This window comes from Onychostruthus taczanowskii, unplaced genomic scaffold, assembly GCF_017590055.1.
Source record: "Onychostruthus taczanowskii isolate IOZ18803 unplaced genomic scaffold, ASM1759005v1 scaffold63, whole genome shotgun sequence".
NCBI classification, from domain to species: domain Eukaryota; kingdom Metazoa; phylum Chordata; class Aves; order Passeriformes; family Passeridae; genus Onychostruthus; species Onychostruthus taczanowskii.
In genome coordinates, this window is record NW_024504012.1 from 1,162,111 (window position 1) to 1,190,041 (window position 27,931).

Here is a 27,931-nt window from a genome sequence, read left to right on the forward strand (position 1 = left end):
CCCGTGAGGGTGGGGAGGCCCTGGTACAGGGTGCCCAGAGAAGCTGTGGCTGCCCCTGGATCCCTGGAAGAGTCCAAGGCCAGGCTGGACAGAGCTTGGAGCAACCTGGGACAGTGGAAGGTGGAAGGGGGTGGAAGGAGATGAGCCTTAAGGTCCCTTCCAACCCAAACCATTCTACAGTTCTGGGATTCTCCAATTTCTTTCCTCCACCAGGTTAGTTTTCAGCTGGATAAGATCCCTGCAGGATCAGAGCCAGCTCTCTGCATCCCCCAAGCTGCTTGCTCTGCTATGCTCATTAGTCATCCTAATTACTGAGAAGCCTCAGAGTTGGCCACAAAAGGGGCTCTGTCCCTCTTAGGTTGGGGCTGCAGACCCCAAACCTCTGTGACCCATGAGCCCCCACCAGCTAGAGGGTCCCTCAAGGATCCCCTCCTTCCCTTTGATTACAAATGTTCAAAAAAGTCCCTGCCCACTTCCCAGTGGATCTCAGGCTCTGCAGGCAGGAACCATGGATGGAACAGGCTCAGACCCCTTCCTCAGCCCATCACCAGCAAAGCAGACCCCACGGCAAAGCCAAGTGTGGGGTCAGCTTAACCACACCCCACACCAGGCTCCAAGGAGCCCGCACCAGGTCAGCATCCATCCCAAGGACCCCCTGCTGCAGGGCAAGCAAACAGGCTCAGAAACACCAACAAGCCCACGGGAGCAGGGCACACTCTCCTCGGGGTGATTGCTCAGCAAAAAGCTGTAGTGGGACAGCCAGAACCTGGCAATCAAAAATCTTCCCTTATCTAGACAAATCCCCCAGCTGCTGTTTGGGGTGAGCCACCGGCCACAGCTGCAGAGATGCCAGAGCCCAGCAATTTGGAAGTAAAAAGGACAACCAGTCTTAAATAACAAAGCTGTCATCATCCAGGCACTGCCTTAATCCCACCAGGCAAAAATTCCTTCTTTTGAAGGACTGCTCTGCAGCAAGGCTCCAAGAGAGATGATTTCAGTCTCTGTTTAGCTGGCTAAGCAACCATGAAAAAAATAAAACATAACAGAATATAAAATTAAACTGAATGAAACAAAATAGAATAGCATGGAAGAGCATAAAGTAAAATAAAATAAAGTAAAATGAAATAAAGTAAAATAAATAAAATAAAATAAAATAAAATAAATAAAAATAAAATAAGGGGTATGGGATGTAGCCCAGGAGCAAATGCTACTGGCACACGGAGAGGAGGGCAGAAGTGAGACAGTGAACATCAGGGTATCAGTATGGCTGTCCAAGGGTCCCCTCCAGCAGTGGAACCACAGCCAATTCCAGGGGTGTAAAACCCACCAGAAATCTTTGGAGGGCTTTGAGGAGTGCCCACATGGGCAGCACAGCCCCCAAAACAGGGACAGGTCTCAGGGCAGGAACAGGACCAAGCCTGAGCATCCCTGCCTGGACACGGGTTGAGACATTCAGGAAGGGAGACAAAACCGGGGCCCAGGAGCCCTGCAGCCCCCTTGGCCGAGTGCTGGTTCCCTGCCAGACCCTTCCACCACCCTGGAAAGGCCAAGCAGCCCCACATCCCACTCCCCCCACTGCTTTCTGGGTCAGCCAGATCCCCTCCCAGCCCCGCTGCCGCTGCAGCCAGCTGGATGCACGGTTGCTGTGGCAACGGGTTCCCAGAGACGAAATCCTTATTTCTTACTTTTTCTTCCCTTGGCTAAGGAAAAAAAAAAATATACAAGAGGCCCTGTATATCCCCCATGGCAGCAAAACATCCGTGCCCAGCAAGAGAGCAGGTCTGCAGTGGGCACAGCACGGGGACAAGGTGCCCGTGAGGATGGGGACATGTACACTGTGCCTCCCTCCTGAGCCCCTGAGCCCCCAGTTTGGCCACAGGGCACTCCCTGCTCCTCCCTGGCATGCTGTCAGCTTTTCTGCAGCGTTTTCCACCCTGCCATGAGGTTTTAAGGGCTGTCCCTGCTCATAGCTGAGGTTGGTGCTGGGCTCCATTGCCTGGAAGAGGGAATGTTACCAGGCACGGGGTGTCCCCAGTGCTTCAGTGGCTCTGAGCAGCTCACCTCACTCCAGGCTCTGGACCCCCAGGAAAAGGGATGTGGTTATGCTGCATGGCTAAGAGGAGTGGGGCCCCACCAGCAGTTTTCACCCATTTATTAGATGAGCTATTAGATATTGCTATTAGACAAGCATGTCCTGCCCCAGCAGGTGCTCCAGGGCAGGGCCAGGGAAGGATGCACCCCCTTGATACATCCCTCTCTGCTTTGCTGGAAGCTCTGGAAGCCCCCAAGCCTTAGGGACAAACATCTCCCAGAGCAGACCAGACACCCAGGAGCACTCTGGGTGCTACATCAACGTTCCACCAGCAGCAGCAACCACTCCAGGAGGAGGCAGCAAGAACGTGGCACTCCTGGATTTTCAGCAGGCGTACACCCCAAGCATCCATCTCAAATTCATGGAAACAGGGGTTCGGAGCCCAGCCAGCTCAGCTGCTGCAGCTGGAAGGAATTCAGTGAATCCCACTGCCAGGATGGGTGTTGCTAAGGGGCAGGAGGGCAGCTGAGATGGGGTGAGCTTCTGGGACCTGCTGGGTGAGTCCCCCGCTGCCCTCCAAGCCACCCAGCAGGAAGATGACAGCAGCTGTCCCCTCGCTGGGCCTGGCAGAGCACAGATCACACCCGTGGGTTTCAGAGCATGAGACAGTGTCCAGGATCAAAGCCAAGTCCAATTAATGGCTCACAATCTTATTAGAGAAATTATTGCAGGATCTTGAGTAAAAGTCCAATATAGCCACTCCATTCCATTAGTCAGGCTCATTTAGTAATTCAATCAATCTAAGCAAGGCAATTGAGCTCCCCTGGTATCATTTAACTTGGTTATTCTCTAGGTACTTAAGAATTTCTTCATATTTGCTTCATTATTTCACCATAACACCTATTCCCGGGTGCAAGGTTCACACTGTGGGCCCCATGGTGGAGTCAGCCCTGCTGCAGCCCCCTGCCATGCTCTGCTCTCATGAGATGGTGACATATGATGGTGGAAATGGGGCCTCTGGTGGTGATGCCCCTGGGAATTAAGTCAAGCCAGGGAATGGCACCACAACACCCCAAGAACTGCCTCCCACCATGGAGAGCTGGCACCAAAGAGCTGCCCTGCGTGCCACAGCTTTGGGACCCCCAGCCAGCATCCAGATGCAGGTGAGAGGAACAAAACTCAATAGGATACTCCTCTCACTTGACATGGAACTGGATAAAAGTATGGGATGATGCAACCCTGCAGCCTCTTGGTTCTTGCTTCCCTCCTCCAGGGCCTTTTAGGAGCTGGGGGTAGAGGGCAGAGTGGGAGGACACAATCTCCAGCAGCCCACAGCAGCAGGGAGATGTGTGGGACGAGGATGGGAGGTGGCAGGTGTCACATCTGGCCAGAGCTGGGGCAGGCGGGCGCTCCGGTGGCCGTCACCCCGATCAGCAGCAGCCACATCCCTCCCTCATCTGCCTCACATCCCTGCAAACCCCCCCCCAAATCCTGTTATTAACCCAGGGAAGTCAGGGCCAGAGCTTCCAGCAGGAGAGCCAAGAGCTTAGCTAGGATTTAACAAAAAAAAATTGATTAGATATTTCGGGGAGATATTCAAGAGCAGTTAAATATGCCCAGCTCATCGGTGCCTTTGAAAAATCTCACCCCTCTAAAAAATTAGAATTGATTTTGTATTTAAAAAGGAATCTATTTAATTTAAAAGTAAGATAATTTGAAATCATGACAGCTTGTATTAAGGCTGGAGTTTATGATAATCTATTAAAGTCATTGAAGTTAAGAACCGTTTCCCATCCTCTGCTGCTGAGGCTCCCGGGAGGGCAGTGGGGAGTGGGAAGTGGGGAGATGAGGGGCTGCACTGCCCTAATTCAGAGCACACCAACTGGGCTGGAAACCTGGAGAGGCAGAAGCAGCTCCTTCAGCTCCTCCACACTCAGGGGGAAAAAAACCAGCATGCCAAAACCATCCAGTATTTCAAGATCTTGAAATATCTGGCACCCAGAAAGCACGAGTTCAACCCATCAGCTCTGCTTTCTCATTCCTCAAGTCGATTTTACACTCAAAAAGGTATTTCAAGACTTTACTTTTCAAACATTTATTGCATTACAGAGAAGGCAAAGGAGTCAAAGACTCCGTCTTTGGCGCGGTTTTTAATTGCATCACAAATCTCCGTCGAGCCCGAGGGGCTGAGGGAAGCCAGGATGCTCATAAATACCCCTCTTGCCACTTTATAACCTGCAAAGGATGGGGCCCGAAAAAATTAGCAGCCTGCAGGAGTGTGAATCCAGTTAATGACATATCAAACGTGGCTGGATGCTGCCGAGCCAAGCAGTGAGGGAGAGGGGGGTGTGGAGGTGAGCGGACAGGGAATATTGAGCTGCAAATTAGCATTTCTTAATGGCCACCAACCAGCAAAATGCTTCCTCCCTTCAGGAAAAAATACAACTAATGCAACAAAAACAAAATGAGATGAAAGGCGACCATTCCAAAAGAAGGTTTGCTTGGTTTAAAGCAGGATGAAAGCAGGTGATTTTAAATGCGGGCAGCCCGGTGCGCAGCAAGCGGCCTCATCCCAGCTCCCACACCCTTGGCACTTCCCAGAAATTCAGGAGCTGGGAGAAAACTCTACAGTAAAATGGGGAGATGGTGTTGGAGTCCCTTTGGGGATAAACATATAAAGCAGTGTGGGGTTTATCGGTGAGAGCCCTGAGCTGCTCCCGAGCAAACGCAGGCAGTGAGGCAGCACGTGCGCAATTAAAACTCGCTCCACTCATTAGCAAAAAGAGCTGCAAAGCAGGGGAGAGCCTTGTCCAAGCACCTCGCAAAAGTCATAACCCCACAGACAGCCCATCTGCTTTTGGAGGAATGGAGGAGCAGACAGCAGGCCCCCACATTTGGGAGATCTGAGCGCCAAAGCACTCACAGGTGTCTCTGGCAGCAGGATGGACACAGCAGGGAGAGTGAGACCCAAAAAAGTGCACGGAAAGCAGGCAGCCAGCACTGCCTCACCCTCTTGTGTGAAGATAAATATAAAGCTCATCATTAATTCATGTTACCAGAGCTCCCTGTCAGGGGTTATCAGGGGTCAGGAGTCAAAGCTGTTTTTGGCATGCCCAGTTCAACAACTCCCCCAGCACTTCAGCTCTAACAAGCACCATGCATGGCTCTCCAAAGATCCCACACAGTTGGGAGAAAAATCCATCCATCCATCCATCCATGGCTCTCCAAAGATCCCACACAGTTGGGAGAAAAATCCATCCATCCATCCATCAGTGGGAGGCCTGGTTTGGTCACTGTGGCAGGGAGGTGTCACCAAGGCAGGGGAACCACACATGGCAGTGTCCATGAAAACTAGCCAAGCTCAAAAGATCTGGAATTATTTAGGAGGAATTTGAAGGGGACCAGAGGTGGATGATAACCACCAGGACCAGAGGTGGATGATATCCCATCATCCTCGGGCTCCCTGATCCAGACCCTTTCCCAACTGCTTCCTTCACTCATCCCCATCCTGTAGCCACCTACCTGCATGCTCACACGCTCCTTGAGAGGAAAGTGAGGCATGGAGAGACCCCCCCCAAAAGGGAGCTGATCCAGAGCCCACATGGCAGAGCCACTGCCATGAGCCTCTGAAGCACTTCATGGTGCTTCCAGCCCAAACCCAGGCCCTTTCTGACCAGGGCAGCACCTGGGTCTGCTCCAAGCCAGCCAGCCAGGGTGGTAGCTCACGTTCCCTTGGGAACCCCTCTGCTGTGCACAAGCCCTGGATTTGAAAACCACCAGAGAAGAAGCAGCAGCTGCCCAGCTCCCCCCGGTTCAGACACTGAACCAGACCAGGCTCAGGAGCGTGTGGGGATCATCCCCCACTCCAAGACATTATTTATTACACATTCAAACCCAGCGAGATGGGTGCAATGAACGGGTCTGGCTTTTGCCAGGCATGGTGCAAGAAGCACTGTGTGAAGCCCCATTTCTGGGAAGATGCTCAAACACACCCTCCAGTCCCCACACAAGGGCTTGTGAAAACACAAACAGCCACTCACGCCAGCTCCAGGGATCAACCTGGCATAGCCATGTCCCCAGCGAGTGTGAAGTGTGTGCAGTGACAGCACTGATGCTCCTGAGTTTTTTGGGCTGGGGAACCTCCAAATCCAGACGTTGCAGCTTGTGACTTGCCAAGCCTGGGTCTTGCAAGACTTCTGTGCATTTCAGAGCTTCTGTCATGCAAAAGCAGTGTCCAGGCTAATAGTGGTGGTAGTAGTAGTAATAACAATAATAATAACAATAAAAATAATAATAATAAAAACAACAATCCCACACAGTAAAGAAGCACAAAACAGTAACACCCACAGATGGCAAAATGGCCATGCCAGCTTCAAGGCAAGCCCTTGTCTCACAGGGAGAGGTAACATGGCATTTCCTAGAAGTCACCAAGCCAAACCCCTGGCAAACGGGGTCCCACAAGGTGCCCCCTCTTGCCAAGCCAGCTCCAGCCTCAGTATTCCAGGCAGGAAGACTTGAACTGGGATCACCTCTGTGTCTCCACAGTCCAAACCCCTGCATGCTGTGGGCTGGCACAGCACCAGCAATACTCGTTTTTGGGGGATCAATGTCCCAAGCAGCAATGCCCCAGAGAGCCTGCCCAGCACCAGGACATCAGGCTGCACTGGCACAGGGCTTGTCGTCCTTGTATTTGTGTGGCAGCAGAGATGAGAAGGATGCAGAAGCAAACCCCTGCCAGGCATCATCAGCCCAGCGGGGGCTGCCAGGGCAGGCAGCTACTTTCCTGCACTGCCCAGATTGTGGTACCTCATGGGTTTGAAAAATCCCTGAGGAAAACCCTACAGTAAGGGCTGGGGTCATGCCCAGGAACCTCCTCCTGATCCCCACCCAGGTGCTCCCTGCTGGCAGCACCCGAGGTCCCGGGGCCCATGGGGGTCTGGCTCCGCAGGATCGGGTCTGAGGGGGCCAGGGGACGAGCACTCAGGTGGCCTTTGGGGCACCAAGGTGGCGGGGCTGGCGGCCATGGCTGCGTCCCCCCTGCATCCGCAGCGCTGCTGCCTTGTTGCCACAGCAACGCTCTCCGGCCTCGCTGCAGCATCCCGCAGCACAGGGCTTGGGCCGGGAGACAGGGGCACAGCACAGCCCGCTGCCCCTGCCACACAGCCCCTGCACTCCAGAAATCACCCCTGCCTGTCCCCACACACCCTCCCACGGCACCTCCCACGCCTGTCTCTGCCTTTCTCCCGGGAGAAGGGGGATGCCCACACAGCAGCCAGTGCTGCCCCAAGCCCACCCAGCAACCAGGACTGGGGGGTCTTAGCACATGGAGGGGTCCATAGGCCATGGAAGTGATGAATTGCTGGGAAAAAAAACCCAGTCTAGGGTCACCACTATACACCAGGGTGGTACAGCAGGGCAATGTCACATCAAGCAACACACCAGTACCTCATTTTTGGACCGACTTCCAAACAAGGGTGGCATTTTAAAAACTTCACGGGACACCCAAGGTGCAGCCGGAGAAGCAACAGATGGGCAAGGCTTGCAAGAGGTGACACAGCCACTGTGGGGCTGCTAGGAAAGTGATGGTGGCATTTGCCAAGGGCAGAATGTTATGTGTGGCCAAGGAACTGACGTTCTACACCAATGTCACCAAAAATGAAACATCTCAGGGACTTGTTCCAGATGGTGAGGAGGGAAGCAGGTCCCTGCACACACGGGGTGGAGGCCTCGCTCTGCATAAACAAAGGAGCAAATTGTTTGCTCTTTTTGGGCTTAAGGAGCGCATGAGTTAAGTGCAGATGAGCCTCACCCAGTGGATGAAGAGCAGGGTGGGAACCATCCAGACCGTGAATAGGCCAGAGCCTAAAACCTGGGGACAGAAGCACCGGAGGCAGCAGGGTGGGATAGACTGAGCAGCGGAGTATTTTTCCATCAGGCTGCGGGAAAGGTGACTCTGCTCGGGGGCAGACAAAGCAGAAACCCTCATCTCCAGCCGGGCACGCTGGGAGCAGACTGCGGGCCTCCTGCCAGCACCAGCCGCCGGTGGCCATCGATCGAGCCCCGCGGATGACAACCTGGGCACGCACCGAGCACCCCGGGCCTGCAGCATCTCCAGCCGCGATGCTGCAGCGGGGGAAGCGGCACCGGGCTGAGCCGGCCGCGGGGCCGAGATGCTGCAGCGGGGTGTACCGGCCCCGGGGCCGGCCCGCCGCAGGGCGCCGGTGCGGCAGGGAGGAGCCCCGCCGCCGGGGATGCTCGGGGCCCCGCCGCGCTCCCGCAGGCTCACCCAGCACGAAGTAGGGCAGCTCCGTGTTCTCCAGGTCATCCACCACCACCATCTCGCCGGGGAAATCGTTGCGGACCGAGAAGAGCAGCTTGGGCTCGGCGGCCGAGGGGCCGTGCATGATGCTGAGGTCGTTCTCCCGCAGGAAGGGCAGCGCCGACACCGTGATGCTCTTCAGCTTGCACTCCAGCTCCTTGGCCGCCGCCTCCGCCGCCGCCTCGGCGGGGCCGCTGCCCGCGGCCAGGCAGCAGCCGGCCAGCAGCGAGCACAGCCCGGCCAAAGCCATCTTGGAGCCCCGCGCCGCGCTCCCGGCGCCGGGCGGGAGGCGGCGGCGAGGGGCGGGGACCGCGGGCCGGCGCCTCCCCGCGCGGCGCGGCTCGGCACGGCTCGCTCTCCCCGGCCGCCCGCCTCTCCTTTCCGCCTCTTGCCCCGTTTCCCTCCCCATCATCTCCTGGGAAAGAGGGAGAACCGCGGAGGGATGCGGTGGCGGGAGGGATGCGGGACTGCCCGGCCTCGTTCTGCACGGAGAATAGCGCGCAGGTACCACCCCCGCTGCACAGGATGTATCCCACACCTCCAAAATCCCACACCTCCGAAATCCCAGGGGAAATCCCAGGCTGCCAAAACACCACGAGATATCATGGAACCCAAAGCCCCAGAAGAAGTCACTGACCTCCGAAATCCCAGAAGAAGTCACTGACCTCCAAAATAAGTGCCAGGAGAAGTCGTGGATCCCAAAGCACCAGAAGTCACAGACCTCTAAATCCCTCAAGTTTACATGAAATAGATATCATTGTATGTGTGCATATGTGTATACATAAATAAATGCACACACACACACATATATATATATATGTATGTATGTATGTATGTATGTATGTATATACATATGGAGCATAAGAGCAACCCCAAACCTGCTGGATTTGGTTCTTTTTCCCAGATCCAGATGCTTTTTATTTTCACCCTCTTTAAGCAAGCACAAAGCAGCACTGGCAGCTCGTCTGACAGCCACACCTTCCTGCACACACCTGTGGTCCCCGCTGCAGCCAAAACCTTCGGATGGAAAATGTTCTTTTCTTCCACGGTGGGGGAAATGGCCAGTCCTCATCCCAGCAGGAATACATGGCTGTGTTCTGCTGGTGTGGTTTTCCCAAAAGGACTCTCCTGACAGCAGACAGCTGTGGAACAGGGTGTGGAGCCATCACAGAGTTCCCACACCACAGCTCCACACCATCTCCTCATGGGGACAGCCCCATCCCACCGGGCACCTCCACAGAAAACCACACACAGCAGATATTTGTGATTTTTTTTTTTTTTTGTATTTTTCTTTTGCAGAGCTCTCCACCTCCTCCTGTGAGGGTTTCCCTGGATTCCTCCTCTCTCATGTGTGCCAGCTGTGAAGCTTAACATGCCTCAGGGTGGGCATTGAGGGGGGACAGCATTGTGCCCCACACACCCCAAGCAGTGGGTGCTTTTCCCCAGACTGATCTGTCTTTTTTAACCCCCTGTATTTTTAACTTCCATGACACTTTGGGCAGGAAGAACTATGCTGACCAGAAATTACCCATTTTCAACAACCAGGGAGAAGCACTGAACTAAACCAGTGGGGATGTAGTGGAGTGTGTTTCAGCAGTGCTCTGTCCCTCCAGCAGCAACGGGCTCAGGATCAGGAGCAATCAGGAAAAATCAGAAAAAAAAATGCAAACAAACAAAAAAACCCCAAACAAAGAGAAAACCAAATGGGGGAAACTGGGGAAGGAAAATCAGGAAAAAAATAAGGAAAATTCAGCAGTGGTGTTTTGTAGGATGTGGCCCTCCTTTTGAGCTCCTTTTGGGGAGCACAGGGCAATCCCACTGGATGACTTCCACAAGGCTCTTTCACTGCTGTTCTTTCACCAGGGGATACAAACTTGTTAACAGGAGCTTTTCCATTCTGAAAAATAAAATTAAAAAAAAATTTAAATTTTGCATTATTTAGAGGGTGTCTCCAACAAGGTTCTTTCAAGGTTTGGAAAAGGGATGCACCCCCAGGAGCGGTGCCCATGGAATGCCTAAGGAGGCGTGAAGAGGAGCAAGGAAGGGGTTTGGTGGGAGGTGTGAAGCACCCAGAGGGATAAATAGAACACATATAAAAAAACCATCCGAGAACACGAAATCTGCTGTCACTGACAGCGACCTCCTGCTGCTCACCGGGGATGACCGGCACATGAGGCGGCCCAGAGACCCTGGGAATGTGGATCCCTGCAAGTGTTCCACGCCCGGTTGGCAGGGCTTGGAGCAACCTGGTCTAGCGGAAGGTGTCCCTGACCATGACAGGACGGGATGCTCTCCAGGGTGCCTCCCAGCCGTCCCATTCCCCGATCCCGCATATCCCGGGATGCTCTGCAGGCTCGCCTCCAGCCGCCCCATTCCCCGATCCCGCCCATCCCGGGGTGCTCTCCAGGGTGCCTCCCAGCCGTCCCATTCCCCGATCCCGCATATCCCGGGATGCTCTGCAGGCTCGCCTCCAGCCGCCCCATTCCCCGATCCCGCCCATCCCGGGGTGCTCTCCAGGGTGCCTCCCAGCCGTCCCATTCCCCGATCCCGCATATCCCGGGATGCTCTGCAGGCTCGCCTCCAGCCGCCCCATTCCCCGATCCCGCCCATCCCGGGGTGCTCTCCAGGGTGCCTCCCAGCCGTCCCATTCCCCGATCCCGCATATCCCGGGATGCTCTGCAGGCTCGCCTCCAGCCGCCCCATTCCCCGATCCCGCCCATCCCGGGGTGCTCTCCAGGGTGCCTCCCAGCCGTCCCATTCCCCGATCCCGCATATCCCGGGATGCTCTGCAGGCTCGCCTCCAGCCGCCCCATTCCCCGATCCCGCCCATCCCGGGGTGCTCTCCAGGGTGCCTCCCAGCCGTCCCATTCCCCGATCCCGCATATCCCGGGATGCTCTGCAGGCTCGCCTCCAGCCGCCCCATTCCCCGATCCCGCCCATCCCGGGGTGCTCTCCAGGGTGCCTCCCAGCCGTCCCATTCCCCGATCCCGCATATCCCGGGATGCTCTGCAGGCTCGCCTCCAGCCGCCCCATTCCCCGATCCCGCCCATCCCGGGGTGCTCTCCAGGGTGCCTCCCAGCCGTCCCATTCCCCGATCCCGCATATCCCGGGATGCTCTGCAGGCTCGCCTCCAGCCGCCCCATTCCCCGATCCCGCCCATCCCGGGGTGCTCTCCAGGGTGCCTCCCAGCCGTCCCATTCCCCGATCCCGCATATCCCGGGATGCTCTGCAGGCTCGCCTCCAGCCGCCCCATTCCCCGATCCCGCCCATCCCGGGGTGCTCTCCAGGGTGCCTCCCAGCCGTCCCATTCCCCGATCCCGCATATCCCGGGATGCTCTGCAGGCTCGCCTCCAGCCGCCCCATTCCCCGATCCCGCCCATCCCGGGGTGCTCTCCAGGGTGCCTCCCAGCCGTCCCATTCCCCGATCCCGCATATCCCGGGATGCTCTGCAGGCTCGCCTCCAGCCGCCCCATTCCCCGATCCCGCCCATCCCGGGGTGCTCTCCAGGGTGCCTCCCAGCCGTCCCATTCCCCGATCCCGCATATCCCGGGATGCTCTGCAGGCTCGCCTCCAGCCGCCCCATTCCCCGATCCCGCCCATCCCGGGGTGCTCTCCAGGGTGCCTCCCAGCCGTCCCATTCCCCGATCCCGCATATCCCGGGATGCTCTGCAGGCTCGCCTCCAGCCGCCCCATTCCCCGATCCCGCCCATCCCGGGGTGCTCTCCAGGGTGCCTCCCAGCCGTCCCATTCCCCGATCCCGCATATCCCGGGATGCTCTGCAGGCTCGCCTCCAGCCGCCCCATTCCCCGATCCCGCACATCCCGGGGCTCTCTAACCCCGGGTCGGGAGGCGGGAGCGGGACCCCCGCGCCACGCCCCGCCCGCCCCGGCCAATGGGAACGCTAAGGACCGCCGGCTGCGGCTCTGATTGGCTGCGGCCGCTGCATATATTATCGGCGCGGCGCGGCGGCCCCGCGGAGCGCGGCGGACCCGGCGGCCGCGGCTGAGGGGAGGCGGGGCAGCGCCCGGGGCCGCTGAGCCGGAGCCGATCGGAGCGGGACGCCAAGGAGAGGCGGCCGGTGCCCCGCCGGCGCTGATTTGGAGCCTGGCGTGAGTCTGCGGGGTCGCGGGGAGGAGCTGCGGAATGGGGTTTGAGCCGGCGGGGGTCCCGCCGGTGGTGGGCTGGGGAAGGGGCGCTGCGGGGCGAGCGGCGGCCCCGCAGGGGCGGAGATCCCGGGCACCGACGCCGGCTGGCTCGGTGACCTTGGTCAAGTTGTGTCCCCGCTCCGGGCTCGCTTCGCAGCCTCCCGGCGAGCTCGGGTGTAGGGGGAGGGCACCGGGTCCCGCCCGGGCGGAGCCACCCCGGCGCGGGGCCCGGCCGCTGAGGGGCGGCTGCGACCGGCCCGGAGGGACCGGGTGCCGGCGGGCTACCGGGATAAACGGGATGCCGGGATGCTGGGACCTGCTGCTGTGCGCTGAGTGCGCTGCTCGGTGTGAAACGCCGATGTGAGACACCCCGCGCCCGCAGGGACCCGGGGAGATGCCCCCGCAAATGTTAAAACGCGCATCTCTCCGGTGGGCCCCGATCATCAATAGCATGTGGGGGGATCGCCCGTGGGGGAATCGCCCGTTCCGCGCACCGCAGGGCCCCGCTCCGCCACCCGGAGCATCGGGTCGAGCAGCGGGTGCGTGACCCGCCGGGAGATGTTTGCTCGCCTGCCCGGCACAGCTCCGGGAGCCCGGGGGCTCCCCGCTGCCAGGCTCCCTTCCCTTCCCTTCCCTAAACACTCATCTTTCCAGTAAGAAACAAAACTCTGTGCCTTTAAAGCGCAGCGGTGGCCTGTCGTGCCCAGGGGACCCGCTGTGGCTGCCCCGGAGCGGCAGTGGCGGGGCCGCCGTGCCCCGCCGTGCTCCCGGGGCCGGGCACCCCGAGCCTGGGCGCTGCGGGGCCGGGTGCGACCTGCCGGCAGATGTCAGTGTCCCCTCTCTGTCAGCAGCCAGGAGGGTCCCTGCCAGCCCCGGAGATGTTGCGATGAGGCCCCGGCACTTTCTCCGAAGCGGAGCTGTCTGTCTTTGGTGGCCGTTCAGTGACAGTTTGGAGACCTGGAGAGCAGCAGGGTGCTGGGAAGGGGAGTGGCCCCACTCTGACACCCCAGAGGGGCGCTCCCTCTCTCTGCCCAACACCAGCCACCCACCACCTTATTTATCATGCACTGCTAACGTTGAGCTACACTTGTGCATCGTTGCCCATCCGTGACACTTGTCACTTGTGTGAAGGCAAGGCAGGAAAGGGAAGCAGTGTTCCTCACCTTGCACTGCCCCCAGCTCCTGCATAACGATGGTACTGAGCTTGCAGGATCTCTTAGGAGGAAGGAGCCATCCTCCCTGGGGAGGAGGCTGCACGGCTGCTCTCTTTCCCTGGCCCCTTGTGCACAGGGCTCCTCTTTTTCCCCATCCCCTTGTGTGCAGGGCTGCTCTTCCCTGGTCCCAAAGATCCATCTGCAGGGATTCTTTGGTCTGAGAGCTCAGTGCAAGGTGGGGAAGCCGGAGCTGCTGCTGCCATCCCTGTGCTGGTGGTGGTGGGGGGGGGTGGGAATTCTATTTTGCACATTTATTTGCTTTATTTAAGAGGCTTTCTGCCTGTAGGTGTGAAAGTCTCGGGTGTGCAAAGCCAGAGGGCAGAACACATGGCACTGGTGCGACTCTGCTCGCAGCTGCCATCTCCCCTGACAGCGGCCCAGGCTTCAACTCATTTGATGTCTTATGCAAATCCTCGGCTCCCCGAGTCCTGGGATTTTCTGCTATTTTCCTTTACTCTCATCTTCAAGTGTCTCGCTCTTGAGGATGTGAAGAAAAGCTAATAAAAGGAACCCAAGTCACTGAGTCCTACAGGTTTTCTAAGCGGTCTCATGAGATGAGAGGAGGGCAACGACTTGCAGTCCCTGGGCTGAACGGGATACAGAGGGTGGCTAGCGGGAGCCCAGCGACAATCTGTTCACCGCCACGGCGGCTCCGAGGTGGCTGTCCCCACGCTCCTGCCTGCAGCCGTGTCGCCGAGGCCGGCTGCCAGGTGGCTGCCAGCACCCCGCCGTGCCCACTTTGCCAGCGATTACCGCGCTGCTGTCGCTCCGGCGGTGCCTGCTTCGCTCTCTTAATTACCCCGGCAGATCAATGAGGCCCTGGCGCTTCCTTGGGAGCGTGCGGATACGAGCCCGGCGCTGCAGCTCCTTGCGAGCCACAGTCGAGCCGGGGCAGAGGAGACGCTCTAGGCAGGGCTGGCTCTAGGGGAGGTGGGTTCCACGAGTGAGACTGGTGGCTCGGGAGCAGTGGGAGCATCCTGCTAGAATTGTGCCGTTTGGGATTGTCTGTCCCGAGGTGTGCAAGAGCAAGAGGTGGCCTGGGCGCCTGCGTGAGTTCACAGATATACATGGCTCAGCTGAGTCAATCCACTTCAGACGCTAAACTGCACTTAGCCTTTGCCCAGGCTCTTTTAAGTGGCCTTAATTTGATAAAGCTTTTCCATGTTTAATGAGAAGGTGACTCAGTCACTAGGTTTGATGTTTGTTCCCACTAAAAGGCTTCCCCAGGGAGCTCGAGACCCCTCCCCGTCGCTCCTGCAGGGATGCACCTTTGCTCCCACTGTGCCCCAGGGACCAGCCCTGTGACTGGGCACATCCCACAGCTCTGCCACCGATGGTATTGTGTACCTGCCATGGACTGTGGGGTTTGCTTTGGCTCTGGGCTTCAGCTCAGCGTGCACAGAGGTGGTTCCAGAGTCCATCTGGAATCTTCCTGTGCTTCCCAACGGCACCTGGCAAACACCACTGCCCCTCTCCCCAGTGCATGCTTCCCGGTTGCTGTATCTCCAGATCTGCTCCTGCAGCATGAAAGGGCACAAATCAATGTTAATGTCCCTAACAATTAGCTAACGTCTTAATTATCGAGCTCAGCCTGATTAGCGGCGGAGCGCGTGGCTCTGGAGATGCCGTCGGCATGGAAGCAAGCGGGACCTCGGCACAACTCCCTTGTTGTGCTGAGGGTGTTGCTGCTGTCACTGCCAGCCCCAAGGGCAGTAGAGGGAGGCTTTTGCAGCTCACCTGAACACATCCCCACCTCCCATCCCTCCTTCAGCCTCTCAATCCATTTTGGAAGAGTGCACCACCGCAGAAGTGACCCCACTGCCATCCCCAGGGTGGGGAGTGGCTCTGGAAATTGCCACAAGCTCTTCCCAAGATGTAGCTCATGACAAGTGACAGTGTGGGCCATGCGTCAGCCAGCACTGGAGGAGCACCGGGGTGTTCTGCTGCAGGCAACAGGGACACAGCGGGCTGCAAGAAGCTCAGGAGGACTTGGCCCTGAAAGAGGTTGTGGTCCTAGGAAAATTTGCCAAGAATATTTGATTTGGTACTCTTCTTCCATTGCTTTGGGGTTTTTATAGAAGGGGGAAGAGGAGAAAAAAAATAAGCTGGAAGTTTTCCAACTTTTGTGATGCAAAACCCTAAATCAAAAGGAAGAAGAAAAAAAAGAGTTGTCAGATGCTTCTCATCAAATCTTCATTTTTTTTGGATCAAGGAAAAGTGATTAGAAAGTTATTTCCAGCTCTAGTAGTAAGGTCAAGGGGTTGCTTGTTTCTAAAGAGCTTTACTCTCCACAGCATTCCAGGAGGATCCTGGTGTGAGCATGTGGAGGTGCACCCTGAAAAGCATTGCCCCAACCCCACAGAGCAGCAGTGCGGCCTCCCTTCCCCTCAAAGCAAATCCCCCAGCTTTAGGGATTGAGGACTATACAGAGCTATGGCAATATCTGCATGTATTTATTTTCTACAACTCCTGATCGATAGGAGGAAATAAATTATCCCAGCTGACAGTGGTGCAGGAAAGCTGCTCCGTGGGGATAAGCTGCTGCATAGCTCAGTGCAGCCCCCACACAGGCCTTCCTTGCTCGTTCCTGCCTGACTTGGGACTCCAGTTCCTGTTGGCAAGGATGCTGGCGTGCGTCATCACCCGTCCCCAAGCAGGAGCCTCCCTCGGAGGTGCCGGCACACGCGGTGTAAATAAGAGGGATGTGTGAATAAAAGCTCACTTAGCAAGGCTGGAAACTTTGCTTCATGCCAGGAGGGATTCTTCACTGGTTTTGTACCAGTTTGCCCGGGCCAAGTGCTGGAAATATCAAATCCTATTTTTATTGCTCTGTAGTAAAACATGAAGTAGCCACAGGGAAACATGCCGTGCTCAGCCTGGAATCTCAGAATGAGCTCCCCAGGGAAGGCATCAGAGCAGGCTGAGATGGTGTCTACCTGGTCTAGGGACCACAGCCTAAGGGAAAAGGTGGCCCAAAGTGGGTCTATCCATAATATCCATCCCCATGATGGTGAGCCAGATGTTTGCTGCCTTGGCTGTGGTGCTGTGGTGGGAGAGGGGATTTGGAGGGGAAGGACAGCATGGGAAGCCCCTCTTGGTGAAGGCACATGGAGATTCCCCCCAGGATGGTAATGGCAAGGGGCTGGTTAGTGCTGGTGGGAAGCATTTAATGTCTAGGATGGTTTGATGGAAAATGCAGTGCTCTGCCTGGTGTGTCCCACCCCCAAAAAATCCTCTCTGTGCTTTGAATCAAAGGGAGAACACTCCCATGTCCTTCTGATTTACACCAGGAAAGCCTCAGGGAAGGTGGTGAAGTGACTGGTGCAAAACCAGTCTGGTGGTGTGGTGATGGATGAGGCAAATGTCCCATGGCACTTGTGGAAAAGCATCTCCTTTAACCACTTAAAACCCCCTTTAACATCCCCTGTGAGACCCAGGCTGTTACAGACCCGTATGGAAGCAGGAGGGAGAGGGACACAGCCAGGGAGCAGCCCCTGCCCAGCCCCACCTCAGCTGGAGGTGGGTCAGGAGCCACTTAAAACCCATGGATGATGATGGGAGACGAGGAGACAGGGTGTGCCACGCCTGTTTGTGAGGCAACAGGCAGAGTCCCAGTGCACCAGATATTTAAACAAGGTGTTTTGCTGTCACAGCCATATTTAATGCCACAAGCAATATTTTCCATGGGCAGGGTTTAGAAAGAAGCTGTTCAAGGAGGCTTTACCTAACTCCCTCAGCTTCTCAGATGAGATGCAGAGTGTTGCTTTCTTCCTTGCTGTGTAGCAAAGGGATCAAATCGCTCAGGGTTGGTCAGTATCTAAACCATCCATGAAGTTTACTGCCAGACCCTGGCTGCCACTGTTCTCTCCTGGACACAGCAGCTGGTCCTGGGTCAGCACAGCAGCAGGACCCATGGCTGCAGGCAGCTTGGAGCTGGGGGGTTTAATCTTGAGCTTTGAGGATCCCTTTGGTCCCCAGGCCACATCAATTTTTAATTGTACTGGCAGATATTCCTGGGGAAGGGAGCAAGGTGCAGGTCTGCTTCAGGCAGACTCTGCATCCCATCTGCCTGCTTCCCCTCGGCCCAGCTTTGGTTGCAGGCAGGGAGGATTAGGGGGCAGCCTCAGCTGCTCAGCCACCAGCCACATGTGGCAGCTCCATGAGCCTCTGGCATTGGGTCTTGCCACGTTTTGGGGATGACAGATGCCCCCTCCAACACCTGAGGTACAGAGTGAGGAAACCAACCTGGCATTGCCTGCCCCCCACCCCAGCATGGGACAGGTTTGGGTCAGGATTTGGTCACATTGTGGCTGTGGGGGACTCCACGTGCCAGGGGCAGGAGGCAGTGACTGGGCTGTCATGTGGCTGCCTGCCAGGCTGGGAAAAAACAGGGTGACACGTGAAAAAAGAGCGTGGGGGAACAGAAGCCCTGCCTGCTGCTCCTGCCCACCTCACTGCCCTGGCACCCCAGCCTGGTGATGCGAAAGTCTCAGCTTTTGTTCAAAATTCACAGGGCCCCAGCCTCGAGGGCTGAGCGAGAAGCTGGGAAAGTGTAATCAAAGGGCACCCTTAAGGGATTAAAAATAGAAGAGAGGGAGAAAAAATTGAAAAAAACATATTATTACATGTTAAAGCATGATGATTCATCCAGCAAAGCCCCGTTTGGGAGAACGCAGGGTTGGTGTGAGCTCAGCAGGGATGGGCATTTGGGCTCCAGCCGCCTTCCTGGAACAAAAACCATCTTCCCTGGCAGTACTGCAGCAATGGGGTCCCTGTTTTGAGGCTAACAGCTGTTGTTGCCTCACAGCACACCTGGCCTTGGCCAGATCTTGCAGATCCCCATCTCCCACTTTTGCTGGCAAATTCAGGCAAATTCTGGCCTTGTGGTTGCTGCTGCTGCCAGAAAAGCTCCATCTTTGCACTCAGAACACTACTTCCATCAGCCTAGCCAGCCTTGGAGTGGGCATCCATCCATCCATCCATCCATCCATCCATCCATCCATCAGCAGGACACAAAGAGAAGTCTAACATCAACCACACATGATCCAGTCCATACCTGGAGAAGCTCATTTTCCCAGTTCCCCATGATTATAATTTTTAGCCCCACCTGAAATGAGCTGTACATGCTCGTGACATTTGTCCCCACAATGCAGGGTGCAGGGCAGCCCACAGCAGCAAGCTCAGCTTGACAGGCTGATGTACAGCAGAGAAAAACAGAAAGAAAAAGCCAGAAATTCCTAAACAGCCATCAGCCAGGATTTTATTTAACTTCAGTGGCACCCAGCACCCGCAGCCCCATAAACCATTATTTCCTGTGGCATGACCACTCCATGCCTGATGCGCGGCTTTCCCTCTGCCAGCATCCCAGCGAGCATTCCAAAGCTTGCTCCCGCTTTCTATCCATGCCGCCGTCCTCACGGGCTTCCCCGCTTGGCCTTGCAGGACGGGGCTGTCCCGGAGGATTGCCGCGGGGTGAGAGAATGAAGAAGCCGGCCGGGCAGCAGCAGGATGGGGCGGCAGGACGTCCCCCGTGCTGACGGGCCCCCGCCGATGCTCCCGCTGGCCCTGCTGGCCCTGAGCGCCTGCTGCCGCTGGGGAGTGGCCGGCGGGGCGGGCAGCACCGCGCCCCAGGGCCATGCAGCCCCCGCCACCGCCTCCTCTTCCTCCTCATCCCCCTCTCCCTCCGCCCGGGCGCCCCTCGACTGGCTCCTCAGCGACCGGGGACCCTTCTACCGAGCTCAGGAGTACGTGGACTTCATGGAGCGCTACCGGCAGGGTTTCACCACCAGGTACAGGATCTACAGGTGAGAGGCTGTGAGGGGCTGTGGGGTGGGGGGCCGTGGGGGCACGGCAAAGTGGAGGCAGACCCTCTCTAATCCACATGAGCAGACCCCCCACGTGTGGGAGGAGGCTGTCCGTTGGGGCAGACAGCAGGTGGGTGGATGTGAGATGCTGCTTTTCCAGGGAATGTAATAGCAGCCCCTCCCGGGATGCTCATGGTGTGGCCAGGCTGGGCTCCAGGCAGGATTTGCCCTAAGGTGGGAGGGATTTGGTGCACAGGTTGAGATGGAATCAGCCCTTATGGCAGGAGGCACAGAGCCCGCTGGGCTGGATGGGTCTCGTGTACTCCAGTTCCTTTGGACCTCCTCCACCTGCCAATGATCTGCCCCGGGAGGGAAGCTGGGGACAGCAGAAGGGGCAATGTGCACGTGGTGTCCACCTTCCAGGCCCTTTGGACAAAGATGCTCTTTTGTCCTTTTTCTGTGCACAAAGATGTCTCTGTGCCAAATTACTGAACCTGCCTAGACTGGCAGTCCTTTGGGGCTAGGATACTGCTGGGGCTTGAGAAAAGCCACCCTGACTGACCCCCTGGCATGTCCCCAGTGCCAGCAGCCCATGGACTACTATGGGATGCTGTATGCATGGGGGCCAAGGCTGGAGGGGGTTTCTTGCCAGCAGAGAACCAGGTTTGGCAGCAGTGGGGTGTGCTCACCACAGCAAAGGGCCACCCTGTGACAGCCTCCGTGGGAAGCCTGCTCCACTCCACTGCCTCCTGGACCTAACTGGGGCTGTCCCCTCTGGCTAATGAGCCCTTTCCCTTCCACTCCCCACCGGTGCTGAGCCCTGGGGGCTTCCAGCAGCGAAGCAAAGCCTGACCACAACCTCCTGGGAATGCTGACGTGGGTGCTGGGATTGCAGCCTTGTTGTGCAGCCCAGCATCCCCAGGGAGCTCCTCTCCTCTTTCCTGTGTGCTGATGATGCCATGCAGAGGGACCTGCGTCCTCCAGGGATGCTGCTGGTGACAGTGGTGGGACAGGAAGGAGCAGCCAGAGGGACAGCAGCTGGCTCACACCTCCCCAGAGGCAGAGAACCTGCTATCAGCCTTTGGGGCTTGTTTGCCTCTGGGATGGGAGTGGGGATTGGCACCCCAGCCCCAAGGGAAAGTGTGTGTGCAGGGGGAGAGGTAGCATCCCCCCTGCCTCTTCCTCAGCTCTGCTACTGGCCCCTGCATCCCATCTTCTGGGCCCAAAAGTCATGGTGGGAGGCAACCTGTCATCTGCCAAGCCCAGCAGCTGCTGTTTTGCACCCATCCACTGCTCCCTTCTCCCTCCCTCCCTCTCCCGCTTTTCCCAGCCAGCCCTGGAAAAACTGTCTGAAAGGCACTGCCTGGTTTTAATTAGAGCCAAATGCCAAAGATTAGGCCAAAATTTGCTGCTGGTTGCTTATGAGGCCGTGGGTTTTTACAGGCAGTGACAGGCTAGGTGGCACATTCACAGCACCTGGGGCTCTGAGGGGACCCACCACATCCCAACACCTCCAGCTTCCCACAAAATGCTGCTGATGTTTAAAACCATGATGCTGGATTTTCACTTGGATCCATAGGCATAGGGCTGGAGGAGGGATGAGCTGCAGCCAGCCCAAAGGGCTGGAAAAGGGTCTAGCCCTGCCCTGGGCTGTGATTAATGCCTTCCGGAGGTGCTGGATTAATCAATAGCAGGCATCTCCGCTGCTTGTAGCTCTTTATCACCATCAATGGCTTAGGGAGGGACGGTGCTTTTGTCCTGGCTGGATCCATAGCTGGCAGCGGGTCCTTCACTTCCAATGGGGAGGTCGGGATGATTCTAAGCTGAGTTTTACACCTGTCCTGAGCTGGAAATCGGGGACAAGATGAAGGAGAGTGTGCATGTGCCATGGCCAGACCCACTTCACACCCTCTCCCCACTGCCTCTCTCCTCCCACAGAGAGTTTGCCCGTTGGAAGGTGAACAATTTGGCCTTGGAGAGGAAAGATTTCTTCAGCCTTCCACTTCCCCTGGCCCCTGAATTCATCCGCAACATCCGGCTGCTGGGGCGTCGGCCCAGCCCGCAGCAGATCACCGACAGCCTCATCAAAAAGTATGGGACACACTTCCTGCTGGCTGCCACGCTGGGAGGTGAGTGCTGGGGGGCTCAGTCCTGCTCACCCCTCGCACAAGGACTGTGCAAAGGAGGGAGAGTGGGAAAAGAAGCACTGCAGGAGGAACACGGCCAAGAAAGGGAACGGGGGGAGCCCAGCAGCCTTCCAAAAGTATCGCATGTCCCCCCAGGAGAGGAGTCCCTGACCATCTTTGTGGACAAGCGCAAGCTGAGCCGGAGGGCAGAGCCCGCGGCGGGGGCTGGGAACAGCTCGGGGGTCTCGCTGGAGACCCTGCACCAGCTGGCAGCCTCCTACTTCATCGACCGGGAGAGCACCCTGCGCCGGCTGCACCACATCCAGATCGCCACGGCTGCCATCAAGGTAGGCCAGGGGGCGAGCGAGGGGCCAGCGCCGGCACACAGCAGCCCCAGGGCCCCTCGCAGCTGGCCCGACCTGAAACAGCATCCAACAGAGAGGAGAGAGCAGGGAAAGTTAACACGTTCCCATTATTTATGGGAAATTGGGCACGCTAATAAAGGCACATTTTTCAGCGGGCTGCCGCCTGTCAACAAGCTAATTAGCAGATAATTAGTTCTTCTCTCTGACCATCGCCCTGCTAAGGGGACTGGGGCTCGGCAGGCGGGTCAGGGATTATCTGCAGCACTCTCACCGGGGTAGGGCACCCTGTGTCCCCTCCTGTACCCCTGACCGCCTCCGTGTCCCCACCTTAGGTGACAGAAACACGGACAGGGCCACTCGGCTGCAGCAACTATGACAACCTGGACTCAGTGAGCTCGGTCCTGGTGCAGAGCCCGGAGAACAAAGTGCAGCTCCAAGGTAGGACTGAGCTCGTGGGGATGTGGGGGCGGACAAGTGCTACCATGGGATGCTTGTGGGTGCACGCGGGGTTGCAGGGGAGGATGCTGGCATGAGATGCTGCTTCTAATTTCAGGGCTGGGGAGGAGAGGGGAGGAAAATAATGAAAACTGGGCAGGAAGAGGTTGTTGCTTGTCTGCCAAGAGGAGCCAAGATCGATGCAGAGCCCAGACAAGCGGCTCCACAGCAAATTGATATGATAATCATGTGAGGGCGGGAGCCTGGGGAGGGGGAAGGCTCGTACCCTCCTCGCCCAGGTGATGTTTGAGGGGCTCCGTGCGTGCCCTGATGCCCTCGGGGCTGCTCCCTCTCCAGGGCTGCAGACGGTGCTCCCCTCCTACCTGCGGGAGAGGTTCGTGGCGGCCGCGCTCAGCTACATCGCCTGCGGCTCTGCCGGGGAGCTGGTGTGCCGCCGGAGCGACTGCCGCTGCCAGTGCCAGCCCGCCTTCCCCCGCTGCAACTGCCCCGACGCCGACATCCAGGCGCTGGAGAGCAGCCTGGCCCAGCTTGGCCGAGCCTGGGAGAGCCACCACAGCCAGTTCGAGGAGTCAGGTGAGGCTGGGGAGATCCCACCAAGCATCTCCTTCCCCCTGAGAGCAGCCCAGGCTGGCTGCTGGGTCTCCAGGGTGGTCTTCTCGCCATGAAGAGCTCAGGGGGTGGAGGGAGATTGCTTTCAGCTCCACCTTCACCGCCTGCTCTCCAGAGTCCCTGACGCCATCTCCTTCTCCCCACAGAGGAGTTTCAGGCCCTGGTGAAAAGGCTCCCCACGGACCGTTTCCTGAACAGGACAGCCATCTCCCACTTCTGGACCATGGATCTGGATGTCCAGCATCGCTACCAACAGCTGGGCACCAGCCTGAAGCTGCTCTCCAGGAAAACCTACCGGCTCATCCGGCGGCTCTTCAACCTCAGCAAACGCTGCCACCGCCAGCCTCGCTTCAAGCTGCCCAAGGAGAGGTAGGGGTGCCATGGCAGCCCTTGCTGGGGACACTGCCCCGTGCCCCAAGGGTGGCTCACAGCCAGGGGCTACCTCCCTGTGGCTGCAACTGGAGAAGCGCCCACCTAGGAGTGGCTGTACCGGCTTGGAATGTGGCCCTGAGAGATCAGGTCCAAACCTGAAGGTGAAAAATGGGTTTATGGGGGGGCCACCAGCGGAGCAGAAAACAAACACGAGGTGGGCAGCTCTTCCATCCTTAGGGAAAGTCAGTCACATCCCAAAAGATGCCATCTAAGCCTCTCTTGTGTGTTTCCTCTGCACCAGGTCCCTCCCTTACTGGTGGAGCCGCGCACAGTCGCTCCTGTACTGCAGTGAGACCACCGTGCCTGGGACCTTCCTGGAAGAAAGCCACAGCTGTACCTGTCCCTCCGAGCAGCCCTCCTGCCAGGGGTCCATACCGTGTGCCTTGGGCGAGGGGCCAGCCTGTGCCAGCTGTGACCAGGACAACAGCACCCGCTGCGGGACCTGCAACCACGGCTACGTGCTCACCCAGGGCTTCTGCCGCCCTGAGGTGGCCGACTCACTGGAGCACTACCTGGGGCTGGAGACCGACCTGCAGGACTTGGAGCTCAAGTACCTCCTGCAGAAACGGGACAGCCGCATCGAGGTGCACTCCATCTTCATCAGCAACGACATGCGCCTGGGCAGCTGGTTCGACCCCTCCTGGAGGAAGCGCATGCTCTTGACCCTGAAGAGCAACAAGTACAAGCCCGGGCTGGTTCACGTCATGCTGGCCCTCTCTCTGCAGATCTGCCTCACCAAGAACAGCACCCTGGAGCCCGTCATGGCCATCTATGTTAACCCCTTTGGGGGAAGCCACTCAGAGAGCTGGTTCATGCCTGTCAATGAGGGCAACTTCCCAGACTGGGAAAGGACTACTGTAGATGCCTCTGCCCAGTGCCAAAACTGGACGATCACCTTGGGCAACAAGTGGAAGACCTTCTTTGAAACGGTCCATGTCTACTTGCGGAGCCGCATCAAGTCTCTGGATGACAGCTCCAATGAGACAATCTACTATGAACCCTTGGAGATGTCAGATCCCTCCAAGAACCTGGGCTACATGAAAATCAACAGCTTGCAAGTCTTTGGCTACAGCCTGCCCTTTGAGCCGGACGCTATCCGTGACCTGATCCTCCAGCTGGACTACCCCTACACGCAGGGCTCCCAGGACTCAGCCATGCTCCAGCTGCTGGAGATCAGGGACCGGGTGAACAGGCTCTCACCCCCTGGCAAAATCCGCCTGGACCTCTTCACTTGCTTGCTCCGGCACCGGTTGAAGCTGGCCAACAACGAGGTGGCGAGGATCCAGTCCTCCTTGAGAGCCTTCAATGCCAAGCTGCCCAACGCGCTGGAGCAGGAGACGGGCAAGCTGTGCAGCTAACGGCCGGGAGCGCTCAGACCTCGGCGCCAGGGGGCTGGGGGGAAAGACTTCCTGGGGAGGAGAGAGAAAGAACCACCCTACAAATTTAAATCAAGGCCTTACCTTAGTGCCAACCGCGTGCTTCCATGGTACACCCAGCAACTGGCCAAAGAGACACAGGGCTCGAGCGGATGGAGGATGCCAGGGGGACTAAGGAGGAGGGATGGCTCATGCAGTGCAGACTGGCTCCGAGTGCGGGGACAATGCCACTGTGGCCACCACGGAGGTGGCTGGGGAGGTGTGCCAGTGGCCCAGGGGCGTGTGGCTTGGCCAGAGGCAGCTGCTGGTCCCAGCAGAGCAGGTGCTTAACCCACCGTAAGGATCCCCCAGTGGATCCCCGCCTCCTCGCCACCCCAACTTTTGTAGTCTTTTTAAGAGGTTTCTACTGGCACCTTTGCCTTTGCATCCCCCGTGATCCATCCTGCAGCCGTACCCTCGCACACGGTGCTGCTGGGGGTCCACAGCACAGGCCCTGGAGGCCCAGCAGGTCTCCCCTGGGGCCTCTCCATGAGCACCTCGTGTCTGCTGCGCTGCCGAGGCACCTCTCACCCCTTGCCTGGGAAGGACCTGGCACCTGCGCTGGGGACGCTGCCATCACAGACACCGGCGGAGACCTCTGGGCCATGGTTCCCTACAAAACAAAAAAAAAAACCCCAAAAAAACCAACCTAATGCAAAAGAAAGAAAAAGCAAATGTTTTATTTATGTATTTATTTATTTGGTTTGTTTGGGACAGGTTTTTTTAAGCCTATTCATTTGGGGAGTGTCATTTCTTGTCAGTGGCTCCAGCCAAGAGACATCTTAGTAAAATGTATCTGTTTAATATATTTTTTAAAAAATGCCTTTTTTGAGCAAAAGAGCAACCAAAACCAACTGAGATTAAAAAAAAAAAAAAAAAAAAAAAAAGAAAAGAAAGAAAAGAACAGAACAGTTACTGTCATCCCTAGTCCTGGCTTTTGCCGTGCTGTGTGGCTCCCCTCCCTCCCTCCTTCCCCGTGCTGCTGCCGCTGCTGTACTGGGTACCTGACTGGAATATCAAGCAGTGGAGCTACCCGGCTGTCAGATGGGAATGCCAGGTACCCAGACAAGCAGAGCTCACTGCTCCAGTGCCTGCCCTCATTCCTTGGCCAAGGATGAGGCAGAGAGAGGAAGGAGCCGACCCTCTGACCGCAGGGATCCCCAAGGGAGGGCGTGCAGACAGAGGGGACGGTGCAGGGAAAGGAGAGGGGTGGGAAAAGTGAATCTGTGCAGATCTGAGGCCGCCTTCTAATCCTCCACAGCTGGCAAAACTTGTCTGCTTGGATGCTGCAAAGGCGGTGGAAACCTGAACTCATCCATCCTGCTTCTGTCACCCGCCTCTCCCCCATCCTCGGGCTGGGCAGATAAAGAGATAAGCAGGAGGAAAATAACACCAGGAGAGATAAAGAGACAGACAAGAGGAAAATAAAACGGGGATAGATAAACCATACTTGCTATTTATATTCCCTGTCTAATCTATCAATCCATCAGGCTGGCTATTGTGGTTATAGCAGCCCTCAATCTGTCACCTAGACTTCTATTTTCCACACATCTGTCTTCCTTTGCCCACCTCTCCTCTCTTTCTCCCAGTGCTAAAGGGAAAGGAAAAAATCAGGCAATTAAACACACCAGGAGGAAATGAAAAGTCAAAGCCATCCTCTGGGCTCACCAGGCAAAGCTGGCAGACATTAGCCTGGGGATGGGGAGGGCATAGGCATGAAGGCCAGCAGTGCTCTTGAGCAGGCAGGGCTGCGGGGAGGATTATTTTGGCTTCTGCTGTACATATGCCACCACTTCTTGGTTGTCCAGAGCAGCTGTGGCTGCCCCATCACTGGAAGTGTCCAGGGCCAGGTTGGATGAGGCTTTGGTTCTACTGGAAGGTGTCCCTGCCTGTGGAAGGTTAGAACAAGATGAGATTTAAGGTGTCTTCTAACCCAAACCATTCTGGGATTCTCCCCATCATCATGTGGGCCATGTGTCAGGCTAACATTCCTCAACTTCATCCCATCTCCTCTAGATAGAGCACTTCCTACCATGTCTTTTGGTGCCCTGAACCAGTCCCACATCCTAAACCCACCTGAACATGAATGCAAGAGTTGTTGGGATGACTGGCAGCACCTCAAGGTACCCATCAAGGGGTGGACCCTGGACTTCTCTGGCTTTGTGTAGGCTCCAGATGGAGCCAGGTGATGCCCTAACAGTCCTGTGTGTGAGGAGGGAGGTGGATGAAGGCCATTTACTTTTAATTTTATGTGAAAAATAAAAAGCAGAGAGTAGGTGGAGGCAGGCAGCTGGAGGGATGAGCCATCAGCTCTTTGCATCCTCAGCAGTTTCCCCTGGGGCTGCACTCTCCTCTTTCCACACCCCCCAGCAATAGCCATAATCTATTGCCCAAAAGCACCAAATTGCCAGTTCCCATTAGGAATGAGGCTGTGCATGGCATTCCAAGGCTGGCAGCTGGCACAGCCCTGACCCAGCAAAAAGCACTTCCCATTGGGAAGCACAGGGACAGGCAGACAAGGCCTTGGTCACCCACCCCCCAACACCATGGGGCGGCACCCCCTCTTCAATGCAGAGAAACAGAGTTGGTTCCTTAAATCTGGCTGCTAAATTGCTGTATTTTGGCAGAGAACCATTTCCACCTTTTTTAGGGATATGTGTGTTAAAGGAAGAGCAGCAGCAGCATTGCCCTGGGAGGGGACTGCCAGGCTGTGTGGGAATCTCAGGTGGAAGCAGCCAGGCCCTCCCCTGCCCAGCAATTAAGGCACTCAGTGGAGGTGATTAAAAGGATGAGGTTAATAACTGGAGGTCAGCATTTGATTACCTTGCAGTGCTTTCCCCTGCACAGAACAGTGCTGATGGCAGCAGGGCTGGCTGGAGAGCTGCAGCTGCACAGCACCAGCAGGATCTGGCCTCAGGATGGAAATAGTTAGCCTGAACCAGGAATTCAGCACCAAACCCACTAGGTTTTAACAACTGGTGTGTTTGGGGTTGTCCCTTTCTAGGCTCTGTGTT

General features: G+C 57.0%; 2 protein-coding genes across 3 annotated transcripts in view; one reads left to right on the top strand and one right to left on the bottom strand.

Annotated features, from left to right (window-relative positions):
- ASTN1 (astrotactin 1) overlaps window positions 1-8,601 on the bottom strand; it is a 45,416-nt gene extending 36,815 nt beyond the window's left edge. The window contains exon 1 of the mRNA XM_041420076.1: window positions 8,319-8,601. Within this exon, the coding sequence (XP_041276010.1) occupies window positions 8,319-8,601 (283 nt within the window). The remainder of the gene's footprint in view (window positions 1-8,318) is intronic.
- Window positions 8,602-12,355: 3,754 nt separating this feature from the next.
- BRINP2 (BMP/retinoic acid inducible neural specific 2) lies at window positions 12,356-26,533 on the top strand. Of its 2 annotated transcripts, none has more exons than XM_041420186.1 (8): window positions 12,356-12,460; window positions 19,153-19,499; window positions 21,453-21,643; window positions 21,797-21,987; window positions 22,338-22,443; window positions 22,798-23,034; window positions 23,217-23,439; window positions 23,744-26,533. In XM_041420186.1, exons 2-8 carry the CDS (start codon window positions 19,219-19,221, stop codon window positions 24,858-24,860), a joined length of 2,346 nt encoding a protein of 781 aa, XP_041276120.1. In that variant the 5' UTR covers window positions 12,356-12,460; window positions 19,153-19,218; the 3' UTR covers window positions 24,861-26,533. The 2 variants fall into 2 exon arrangements, with proteins under 2 accessions (XP_041276120.1, XP_041276118.1); XM_041420184.1 differs by having other exon boundaries at window positions 19,153-19,514; window positions 23,744-26,530.
- The last annotated feature ends 1,398 nt before the right edge of the window (window positions 26,534-27,931 follow it).

Excerpts from the sequence above, each read along its gene's own strand:
- BRINP2 (XM_041420184.1), top strand. The coding sequence starts at position 19,219 with ATGGGGCGGCAGGACGTCCCCCGTGCTGACGGGCCCCCGCCGATGCTC. Across the intron at positions 19,515-21,452 it reads ACCAGGTACAGGATCTACAG|AGAGTTTGCCCGTTGGAAGG; the intron begins GTGAGAGGCTGT and ends CTCCTCCCACAG. Across the intron at positions 23,440-23,743 it reads TTCAAGCTGCCCAAGGAGAG|GTCCCTCCCTTACTGGTGGA; the intron begins GTAGGGGTGCCA and ends CCTCTGCACCAG.